At 39.7% G+C, this 12,643-nt stretch overlaps 1 protein-coding gene across 3 annotated transcripts in view; it reads left to right on the top strand.

Annotated features, from left to right (window-relative positions):
• The window catches only part of si:dkeyp-9d4.3 (caskin-1), an 84,580-nt gene that overhangs the window by 17,889 nt on the left and 54,048 nt on the right, over window positions 1–12,643 (top strand). For all 3 annotated transcript variants that reach the window (XM_041786345.1, XM_041786346.1, XM_041786347.1), the window contains exons 2-3: window positions 3,760–3,811; window positions 10,715–10,812. In XM_041786345.1, coding sequence (XP_041642279.1) covers window positions 3,760–3,811; window positions 10,715–10,812 — 150 coding nt within the window. The remainder of the gene's footprint in view (window positions 1–3,759; window positions 3,812–10,714; window positions 10,813–12,643) is intronic.

The raw sequence follows: 12,643 nt of genomic DNA on the forward strand, positions 1-12,643 counted from the left end.
ACAGGTTGGCAAAACACACCCCTCAAAGATGTGAATGTTTTGTTAATGTGGAGGTGATTTTCAGTGTGTTTACATACAACAGTCTTTGTATTGGTCCTTTGCAGATGATGTCACGCAGCAGTGGAGAACACTCCTTAGGGGGAAAGGGGGGGATTTCTGAAGGAGAAATGCTACCTAAAGGCCATGATTGAAGCTGTGTACAACTATACCAAGTGCTCTAAGTGCAAAACTGAACCATTCTTTATTCTTAAGCAACTTTCATCTGGACGAGCAGTGTCACACAACAGTTGTCATGGTTAAGCACATTAAACTCTGGTTTTACCAGTATTTCCTCAGCTGATGCCCATCCAGCCTTACTTGTTGTAAATTCATCTCTTCTAGGAGCTGATTGTTTGGCTTTTTTGCTGTCATGTGACTCTGATGACGCACCACTGGGGGTCCGGAAGTGGGAGTCAGCCATTAGTAATGAATGGGAAGGGAGCTCTAAACTGGCCTGTATCCTGCAATTATCATCAGAAAATTTCAACATATATTAAGTATCATTTCTTTACTTTACAAATAGATTTATCTGGTGTGGAGGTGATAAATATCACAAATTATGAAGTCTTGCAAACTTTCAACTAGTGTCGTCTTGCCACAAGAAGGGAAACAGGAGGCTTGAGGAGCTAAGAGGCTAGCAAGGTCCTTTTAACGTGAAATAATCCTTATTTTGTCATAAATATGCTTTTAATTGAATCAGGATGGAGAAAAAGGCAACTGGAAATGCAGTATTTGCACGCCAGTCTAGGTGGTGGGGGGGTCAAAAGTTTATGACAACAACAAACTCAAAAACAAACATGGCGACTGTGGAGGAGGTACTGATAATGTACCTCCTGCATAAAAGACAAAAGGCTGAAGGCTCCGTCTGTATCCGGATTCGTATTTAACGTTGAGCATAAATGGGCTTTAAATGGTAGTCGTTTACAGATTTGTGCATACTATTGTTTATAGTCGCCCAAAACGCCACTTCCGTGTGGATGAAACGCCGATACGACAAAAAGCTTTTGCACATACTCCTGAATTCGTCTCCATGGGGACGGGGCCTAAATGACACAAAGAAGAAAATTTAGCTTCAATAGCAAGAGCGGCAGAGCTACAACTTATCCTGACTATACATATATATCCCTTTCCTCAACTTCTCAGTGCTGTTTGTAAAAAGCCCCTGAACCTGAAAGCAGAGAGAGTCAAAGACATTACTGATGATACACTTTAAAGGCAATATGTGGATGTGTTTTAAAGTGCTCTGCTCAGGCTCCTTTACAACGTCGTTGAGTAAGCTAGTCTGTGGTCTTCTACCGACATACATGAGTCATGCACAAGTAACCACTTCATCAGCTATTTACTAACAGCTATGTGACAATGTCACAGCAAACTTCATGATTCATATGGACAAAAGTATTTGGGCACCTGATCATTACACCGACAGGTATCGTTATGATATTTTATTCAAATGCATGTACTCAATATGGAGTCCCCCCCCCCCCCCTTGCAGCTATAACGGCCTCCACTCTACTCGAAAGGCTTTCTGAAGGCCTCATCAAACCATGTTTTTATAGTCCTTGCTTGTGTGCATTGTGGAATTTAAAAAGGGCCTTCCCTCAACTGTTGCCACAATGTTGGAAGCATAACATTCAGAATAATGTCATACAGTTGTTACTGGTTTTCATTTCAAAGTTTAACATTGTGGTATCGTGGCAGCCCTGGTCTGAAGATTTTGCCCGGTGTCATGTGGATTTCTGACGGTGACACAGATATCTGCACTCATTGATTCATCTGCCGGAGAGAAGAGGGGGGGAGGGTGTAGGAGGAGGAGGCTGGTTCTTGCTTTTTAATCCAAGATAGATGGTTCAGGATGGTGGTGAGATGTGCAAACAAGCACACACATGCAAAAGGAGAATGATGTCAGCTGCAGAGTGTAAACACAAGCAGCAGAGCTACCAATCAGCACGCCGCTCTTTAGCAAATTACAGGGAAAATTAGAGTGTGAGAGCAGGATGAAGGGATGAAGTGCAGATAGAGCTGCAGAGAGAGGGAGAAGCTTTTCCCCAGATTACAGAACAGCTACAGATTATGGCCTGTGGATTAAGAGGGTTTGACCAAAAAAAAAAAAAAAAAAACGTAGATGCAGAGGGACAAACAAGCAGATTTTTTTTCCGAGTGTGTATGTGTCCGATTTTGTGAGCATTTTGTGTGCTCATCTTTCCTGCTGTTTGGAGTCTTTATCTTTGTGACAGTTCTGTCAAAGTCAAGGTTAATACAGACACACTGATGCTCACATTCACACAAAGTCAAGAACAGATGCATAAAAACACTCATACAAAGAATAACTGTACAGACATGACAGTGGTGTCACTGTCTTTGCAAAGCAGAAAAGGACAGTGATTTATCATATTTCCCAAAAGGTTTAACTATTCTCTGCTTTGAAAAAATGCCAAAAAATTTAACTCGCCTGACAGCATCTTTACAGCACAGCACAGATTTACCTGTCCGGTGCATAATATGTGCTTTTGAATCTGATGATATTGGATGGCAAAACTGAGTTACCTATGGATTGCATTGGTAAACATGGAGGTTTACAAAAACATGATCCATCCAACTTTTATTTTTAACATAAATATTCGCCATAAATTGGAGGAATAAAAGTGCATTTTTTAAATTGTTGAGTAAAATGTGGCCTGTTCCACAATGTGACCCCCCTTTTCTAAAAATGGTATGCGCCTGTTTCTGCAAACTTAATATAGTGGGCCGTTGTGTTGAATTTCACTCTTAGCCCAGTAATTTAGGGCTGTGTATTGCCATGCCAGGGCCTTCAAACAACTCTAACAAAAGAAATGAGAAGAAAAGGATGGAGCTGGCTCACTCATGTGACCACAACAAAAGCTTGGTAGCACATTTTCTCTCATCCAGCTCCAAAATCTACTCTGAGCCAAGCTAAAAAGACACATTAGCCAAAAGGCTAGCACCAGCACAGATAATCTGATGCAGAGAACCATTCACTGGGCTTCTCAGGAGCCTCGACTCTTTTTGGGTGGGGTTCACAATTTGATTATTTTCCCAAATCATTCAGCCTTAACTTTGGGAGGACGTGCATGCAGACATTTTATTTCACCCTGTTTTGCAGTTATAAATCAAATGTTGGTTGTTGTTTTTTTCATATCTCAAGAAATCAGAGCTTTCTTTGAGTCACTAAGTCAGGGTCTGAGGAAAATAAATGTAATTTACTCCTTGTCCAGTAAAACAGAGTGAAATACAGTTAATGGCTACATGTCTGCATAGGACTTCCCTACATCCTAGATGTTATCCCCTAATTCTTCTTCCAGGTATCAGACTTACTGCTTTAATGCTCTTTATTACAGAAGTGGGACGAGTCCATATTACAGCTATGAAAAACAGATGTTAAATGCAAATCAGACTCTTTGCATTGAACTATTTTTTATATGGGACTTTGAGGGTTACTGATAAATTTCCCTGACAGACTCTTCTTTGTTGTCTTTTTATTTTCACTTCTCCTTGACCTCTGTTGATGTTGTTTTTGTTGTTGGCGTTATAGCTGCTACTTTTTCCAGAGTACTCTCAGGTATAGAAGTGTAGCTGCTGATCCTCGGGGAATAAAATTTATGAAACTGTTCAAGGACATAGTAGATTAATCACTGCATACTGAAGAGATTTAAACGTGGACTCTTAATTTTAATGAGGATGTTTCTCCACTTCTCGTTTCAGAGCTCCTCGGAGCAGCAAAACGGGTGAATGTCAACATCCAGGATGCAGACGGGTGAGGAATCATGTTATTTTTTAATCTCATGTTACTTTTGCTACTGCAACACATACCCATATTTTATTTTAAAAGCTTTTTAGGCTTTCTTTTCCTGTGTTTGAATATATTTCTATCTGGATGAGTAAGCTGTTTGCTCAAGTTTGCCAAATCACCTAAAGGTATCAGTTAACACTCTTGAGACTCTTGCTTACACTGACTTCTAGCGTTTTTTATATTGCATAGGCGATGCATGTTTACACCAAGATCCCTGGGGGACGCATATACTAGACGTGCTAAAACTAAACAAGGCAAAAACAAATGTAGCAGTGCTATGCATTATATTGCATGTAAGAAGAAGACAACGACAGCCTCTTATCTAAGTCAGGCTCGTGAGTTTGGACTATTAGCCCAGGAAGAGAGGAGAGACTCCTAGAGTTCCCACTCCTGACCTTACAGCTTGACCTGGGGCCTTCGAGTAACTTAAGCATCCTCTGAATATCTGTGGAGACACAGAAATATTAGAAATATAAAAAAAAAATCCATTACAGGTTGTAATCCTGAATCAAAAAGGCCTTGTATTTGCTCCCATAAAGATTTTTAATTAAACCAATGAAGATAATATTTAGGGCACTGGTGTATAGCTTGGTTAGAGCTGCCTAGGGCGAGGCAAACTGTGCTTATAATCCATATTTCAGTGCAATGGATAACACATTGATGGGAGATCAATGAGCTAATGCAAAAGCGTGGTTATATAGATGGATCAAGAGAGAATCTTTTTGCTTAAAATAGCTTTATGATCTTGTTTGGTCAGCAAGGCATCATTTCGTCATCTTCAGCTGCAGCAGCAGCTTGAAAAGCTCTAAAACATCGGTGTACTCACCTTAATTGGAGTTATTCCTTTAGGAGATGGGGAAGACAGCTGAAGGAGAGCGAATGTTTAACATCTTTTCATTCTCAAGTCTTTATGTTCTGCTGTTTTATCATGTAGCATCTGCTTTCTTTATGCCTAAAGCTCCTTAACAGGAAATAGTTAAGGAAAAAAAAAAACATCACAGTGTGTGTTAAGTTAAACAAACTCCATGCTGACCTTTGGTCTCACATGAGTCCTGGTCTTGTGAGTGAGAGTGCTGTGTTGTTTGACCCATCCTTCGCCCGCAGGCAGAATTATCTGGATTTCCAATATGTCACTAAGAGCTGCTGCACTGGAGGTTTGATGTCACTGCTGATGGGTTTACACTGGATTTAATTCAGAGCCCAGTCTCATGCAGACACTAAAAGCTAGCATGTACACACCAAACATAACAAAACATTGATAATTGATGACTTGGGAATATAAACAGGCCGAAATATTGTTTCTACACTCATCAGGTTGGCAGTAATATGATTTCAAATGAAAAACAATTCTTATTATTGGAGCACCAATTCATAACAGTTTTTATCTCAATATACTAAACAAACCCAGATGCTCTAAACTGTACTCTTTGTTATGTTACTTATCAATAATCTATTATTACAACTCAAAGTTTGGTGTTTCCTTATTTATTTTTTAGTTTATTTTTATTTTATTAAAGTGTTATTTAATTGTGTCAAATGTACAGAAAACAGAATGCAGTGATTTTTAAAAATTACTTTCAACCTGTATCCTACTGAATTTAATACAAAGACAAGGTATTTAATGTTCAGACTGATATAATTGGTTGTTTTTTTTAATATGGATGCATTCTGAATGTGATGCACAACATGTTTCATAAAAGTTGGGTCAGGACAGTCTCTCTCTGTAAGCGTCTGCGGACTAAAGACCCTAAATGTTGAAGGATTGAAAGTGGTTGCTCAATGTATCTTCAATCTTAAGTTTCTAGACAGTGCAGGGTTTCACTTGCTGAATTTTGCACCTCATAATGAGCCATACATTTTCAATAGGACACAAGTCTTAACTGCATGCAGGCCACCCACAGGCTACCTCCATTATCTAACTGTCGCCATGCTTTTGTAACTTGTGCAGGATGTGTTTTGGTGCTGTCTTGCTGAAATAAGCAGGGATGTCACTCATATGTACCTCTCAGTATTAACGGTGCCTTTGCAGATGTGTAAGTTAGTGCCCATGCCTGGGCACTAAAACATCGCCATACCATCACAGATGCTGGCGCTTGTGCACGTTGAGAACAATCTGGATGGTCCTTTTCTTCTTTAGCCCGGAGGACTCAACATCCATTATTTTTGAAAACATTTTGAAATGTGGACTCATCAGACCACAGCACACTTTCCCACTACAGGTCAGTCCATCTGAGTTGAGCTCAGGTCATGCAGCCTTTCTGGATGCTGTGATTTATAGCTTTCTCTTTGAATGGTAGTCTTTACCTATATTTGTAGATGCAGTGATGATCTGTTTTAATTGACAGTGGCTTTCCTAAGTTTCCCCAGGAAGCCATTGTCAGTTTTAATCACAAAATGAGGCTTTTTAAAAAGTATTATTATTATACAGTGCAGCCTGAGGGAACTTGGGTCACAGGAATTCAAGTTTTGTTTTTGGTCTTGCATCTTACATGCAGAGATTTCTCCATATTCTCGGAATCTTTTGATGATATTATGTAATCTCTAGATTCCTAGCAGTTGCACATTGAGGAGCGTCGTTCAAAATCTGTTGGACTATCTGTATGGAATATCTTGCAGGCATCAAATTCAGAATGTGTACACATGGCTGTACCAACCATTGAAGTCACTGAGGTCAGGACCTCAGTATTTTTCCAAGTTTTACACCAAAAATAACTTCACTTTTCTGTGGAAATTGCAACGATATTATAATGCCAAGAGAATGACTCTCATCCAGGATAAGTGATCATTCAAGACCACTTAGTCAAGAAACAGACATACGTAGTTTTCAGCTATTTTTTTTTTAAATTCTATTAGCAGCTGCTATCATGCATTTATTGCTGTCATTTATATTTGACTGCTCTGGGGTCCCCCTGCCCCTCCATGAGCCTTAGTAGAAAGCATCAGGCAGGAACAGCACACTTTCCTGCTCAGAACAGAGCAGGCATCAGTGACAACAGAGTGGAATTGATTAAGTTGTATGTAGCATAATGGAGGAGCTGGGGTGGAGGAGGGTTGCAAAAGCAGTTTGCTAAAGAAGCAAAGAGAAGGCATGCCGGAGCAGCTTAAATATGGCGGCATGAGCGCATTTAGCCAGTAGAAAGCTAAGTGTGAATTAACTGGCAGTCAGCTGATGAGGGCTTGTGTGAGATCAGCTGATCTCAAAGAAATGGCAGCGCTTGACACTGTGGCCTGCCTGAACTAATGCTATATGCTCAATATATTGATTGTGCATGTCAATTAGGGATGAAGTGAATACTCTTGTTGGCAGTATGCAATCTTTGATAGATGTGGAGGCCTGCTGCAGCCAAGTTAAAGTTGAAGGGGAAAAAGTTCAGCGAGGTGAAGAAGAGTAAAAGCAGGTACAGTTTCTAATGTATGATTTAGCACAGCAGACACTGAGCACATAAATTTACATCATGTTAATGTTGTGTGCCTGCAGCGTATATACAAAGTTTATCAGTTTGAATGTTAATATCATGTCTTTGAGCTGTATTAAACTGAATATAGGTAAAGAAGTATTTGCTCTGCTTTTATTCACATTTTACAGAGCGTCCCGTCTTTTTTGGAATTGGGGTTTTAACTTTATGTCGGATCCATTAGTCGATATCAGCATGAAAAAGAACAAACATCTGACTCACACTCTCACTGCTTGGTAATTTGAGAAGTTTTATATGTTCATAGAATTATAGCTTTATTATATTTGCTTTTCTGCAGTATGAAGTGTAAAACAAGAAGCCCTTAAAAGCTCTTTTTAGCGTTCTCTGTACAGTTTTGCAGCACTTGCACTGCACATCATCCTCATCACTCAAATCATTCCTGATAATATGCCTCAGATAATCATGTTTCCCTTTAACTGTTCAATTAGTTCACAATCAACAATTTTATAAAACTTCTAAAGTGACATAGCACACTCTAAATATCTTATGTTCATTTCTAGTGGTTTTTTTTTTGCTTTTTTTCTACTATGGTGAGGTACAGTGGAATGTCAGCCTGTTATGTGGAATATCTGTCACAGAAATGACGTTTTGCCTTCATGAGACTAATTAGTGAAAAGCATTTTCCTTTTCCCTCCATTTTTAAAGATTAATTTTCAGGCTTTTATGCCTCTGTCAGAGACAGAACAGTGGACAGAGACTAAAATCAGGGGGAGAGAGAGAGAGCGAGTGGAGAACGACCTGCAGATTTAAACCTGGGCCGTCTGCTCCGAGAATAACCGCCTCTGTACACGGGGTGAACTGGCGTAACAACTAGAATACCTTAAAAGTAGTTTTCTTAATGCTGTTTTTATGTGCTGCCTGTTCTGCATCATGTATCTGAACAGACTACTGGCCTTTCATCAGTTTATCAACAAACAGCAGAAAAATGTTGTATGACTGAACATCAGGATTAGGGGATAAACGACAAAACAGCAGAGAGAGTTGAAATTGTCAACTATAACATAAAGTGACTTTGGCACAATAAATAATCTCTGCTCAGGAGAAATGAAAGCTGGAGACTAAAATCTGCTTACAGGTAAGATTTGAGAGATTTATGAGTTTAAGATTCCTTTGTTGTTATTCAGACTCATGATCAGGCTCAGGCCACTTACACCGTGTCCTTACAGCGTGCGAGCAGCAGGAATCGCGTTGCATTACACTCACTCACTGTCCACAGCATCAGTTCAAAGTAAACGGTCTGATCTGTGAATTTCAGGCTCCCTTTGTAAATACTGTAACATCAACTGCTTCTATGTGGACTAAACAAAGTTGGCGCTTTGTATTGACAAGCCTGACAGCTTTGAGTTGAATAGATTTGCCTCCACGTTGACAGCAGTCAGAGTATTACATTTCAAACATGGATAGAGATATTATTAATGCACAACTATCTGCACTTTATATAACAAGCTAATGAGCTCTGCCGAGAGAGGAAAGTGAAAGAAAATCAAGAAAATATTCCTGTCTGACACCCCTGGTGTCTTGTCATCCCCCTTTTTCCCTGTTCCTTGCCTTTTTAATATGGGATATAGGAATCAGTGTAATCAAGCTTATTTTGTTGTTAATAATCTCTTACATTGTGTGCAGTTATGACACAATATTTGGGATAAAATCTAATGCAGAGAACAATGAGAAACAACTGCTGATGTCAAGCAGTCTTTAAAAATTCTCCTCATTCTCAAACGTGTACCACTTGTAGGAAGGTTACATCTAGGGACACACTGGATGTGGCAGATGTAGGGCAATAATTACAGCAGATAAAAGTCGATGTTAACAGCTGATTAAGGCACATATTTACAGCTGATAAAGGCCAATATTTAAAGCAGATATAAGCAGATGTTTACAGCTGACATAGGCTGATATATACAGAAGATGTAGGCCAATATTTTTAGCAGATCTAACGAAATTAAAGCTGAGTAATGCCAATATTTACAGTAGATATAGGCCAATATTTACAGCAGATATAAGCAGATATATACAGCTGGTATAGGCCGATATTTACTGCTGTGTAAGCCCATATTAGTAGCAGAAAAGGGCTAGCCTGGATTTGTTTCACACATACATCTGGTAAACCACTCATACACAGTGTTTGGGATCCATCTGCTTTGCAAGGTTAGATAAAGGCCCCATTTACAGTAGTTATAGGCCAACATTTACAGCAGATATAGAACAATATATACAGCAGATGTAGACCAATATTCAGCAGATATAGGCCAATAATTATAGCTTATAAAGGGTGATATTTACAGCAGAAAAGGGCTGATATTTTTCAGCAGATATATGCATACATTTACAACTTTTATCAGCCGATATTTACAGCAGATATAGGTCATTATTTACATTGTTTATATAAACTTAGAGGCATTTTGTAAACCTTTCAACTACTACATAATACAAAAATAATTGCAATATTTTGCGTGATTATGTAATTCCACAGCAAGACATCACTATAGTGGTTAAATTAAATTTGCACCACTAATTGAAAACAGCTGATTTCTTTAAGTAAAAATAACGTGACAGTATCTCTTTAGTTTTAACACTCTGGGGCATGATGAGCTAATAGTCAGGTCACACCTTATGTACAAGGGCATTTTCTGAGTAGACGTTTCTGTCCTTAAATGGCCTTTTTGTTAGGAGTAGTGACACCGGAGGACAAACCAAAACTTCTACCAGTATTTTGGACTTTATTCTGTGGTGGATGAACGCTTTAATCATCCAGCTGACAGCAGCAAGTGAGTAGGACTTAATCTCCTTTAGAGATCAATATACCACAAACCACATCATTGTATCAGCTTAAGTCTATCTCTGAAACCCTCACTATCTAAATATGACGACTGTAATTACCTCAAAGGGATGCCAGCATTTCTCAGCTCTTAATTGTCCCCTAAATGTTCCCATATCTCTGAATGAACATCTATGGATTTTGGCTATATTTAGACCCATGATTGGTTGCGCTTTTTACATGTGCACATGCTTGGTTTGCGATTGTGTTTCCTTTGGCTCCATCAGATAACAAAGATCTTTTTATTATGTTGATTGGAATCAGATAATTGGACTCAGCTCCTTGTGTAATGACTGATGATTCGTTGATTTGACTCCAGGGCCCGGCCCTTATATTCACCAGGGATCCATTAGACACACACACACTCACAGACGTGCTGTGTTCACGCTCTGCTCCGGGGTAGAGAGATTGCTTATTAATGGAAGTAGGTCATTTGCCCCCTCCCGTCGCTCACACAGAGCTAAGGGGAGGAGCTGCACTACGCTGGAGATTATTTCAGCAAAGTTATGCTCTGGTTTTACACCCGGTCTATGAATATGTGTATTTTTATACATAATCTGTGTCTGTGTGAAGGTTGTCGCCGCTGCATCATGCTGCTCTGAGCGGGAACAAGGAGCTCATCTCTCTGCTGCTGGAGGCCCAGGCAGCAGTGGATATTAAAGACCACAAAGGTAAAAATACACACACATGTGCACAAAATACAAGTGTCCTTACATTGTCATAAAAATGAAAACAAAGCACACAAAGCTCAGGCAACAAACAAAACAATCACAACAGGAGAGCAAACACAAAGTCCTGGCTTTCCCTGCGTGACCAATAACATCGTCTTATGTAACAAAAGGTGAGCGTGTTGGAAATGCAATAAAAAAAGAAAGAAAGAAATCAGTGTAGTATTCTGTGTTTATGGGAAGTGACAGATTTGTGTGCACAGCAAACAATAGACAATGGAAGAAGATGAGTGCTTTATGGCTGCAGGACTTAGAGCCAAGAGGAAGCAGAGCAGCAAATATCTCCAGCTCACACCGCCAGATCCTAGAAGAAGAAGGAGACGAAGAAGAGGAGGGAATCTCAGGGCAGATGGGAGATATAATCCCTGCAGGATGCAGGCTGAACTTCCTCTCCGTTCTCAGTCAGTCATGCCCAGTGTGGCTCCGTATGGAGGTTTACAACTGGCAGGTTCCCCCACCAGGTGGTCACACTTTCCTTAACTTATTTTTCTCTGTGAAAGTGAAACCTTAAACTTCTACTCCTGCTCTCATTATGAGGACTGGGAGTTTTAAAGCTTGAACTCAAGTGTAGCTTTTAATGGGAGAAATGCTGCTTTAGTTTGCATCTTTCTTCTCCTTTATTCTGTTTTCAAGACAGCAACTTTACTGCTCTGTGTAACTCACGCTGCTTTACAGTTTAAGTGTTGCTACTAGTTTTCCTCAAGATTCAAGCTCCAGTTTTCAGAGCCCAAAAAGGTAAATTATTGTTTAGAGAGGATATTCAACATTTCATGGAAAACCCTCTATGGTCTAAGGGTGTTTCCTTGATTTTATATTTTTTAAATTCCCACTTTTAAGGTACTCGCTAATAACACAATATCCAAGTGTTTATATCAACATTTTCAGGACAGTCTCAGCTTTATGGATTTAATGAGTTATTTTAGCACAAATGCTGAATTTTGAAATCCAATCTTTGAAATTTTTCGACTCCCCTGTGAAAACACACCTTCACTCATGTGGATGAAATGTTTTGGTGCTTTGGTTGACCAAAGTCTTGGCTTCACAAAAGGGGTGGAATATATGAATAAAATAGTTGGTAGGTGCAGAAAACATGTCTAAAATGAAAATTTTTTGAGCATAAATGTTGTCAGTCATCCTGTTTTCACCAAAATGTCTACAACATTACAGCGCTTCACCATCATCGCAGAGCAACAGGTCTACTTCTCCTCACCTCCTATGATAGGGAGGGCCTTAGGGATTCCACAGTGTCAACTGGTTGGGAAAGGTTGACTGACAAAGGTTTCAACCAATGACGCACAGTGAGAGGTGACGACGTGTGCTGTCTTACTGGTCCTGTAACTCCGGCTGTGAATCACATGAGGTGGAAGAGGGCGGAAGTGAAAGATGAGATTCTCCCATTCATTGAAGTGTTTGAACAGCGAAAACACACCGGTGATTGCTTAGACCTCGGTGGGTTAAGGTCGCTTTCACACCTGAGCTGTTTGGTCTGCTTTAAATGAATCCTGGTCCATTTCACTGGACTGTCCAGTTTGTTTGGAGTGGTGTGAAAGCTCATTCAACCTCTGGTGTGGACTAAACAAGTGGACTCTGGTCCACTTAAAAACGGGGATCTTGGTTGCTTCCACACAAACCCTGGTGTAGTTCATTTAAGGTGTGAAAGCAAAGTGGAGCAACTTATGAACCAAAGGCAGGAAGTGGCATAAACCGTAATGATTTACAACACTAATTGTGGATCTAAGTTAAATGTGATTCATCTTGACCAGGGGTGTCAAAC

The sequence above is a fragment of the Cheilinus undulatus genome, linkage group 4 (genome assembly GCF_018320785.1).
Source record: "Cheilinus undulatus linkage group 4, ASM1832078v1, whole genome shotgun sequence".
In the NCBI taxonomy this organism is placed as follows: Eukaryota; Metazoa; Chordata; class Actinopteri; order Labriformes; family Labridae; genus Cheilinus; species Cheilinus undulatus.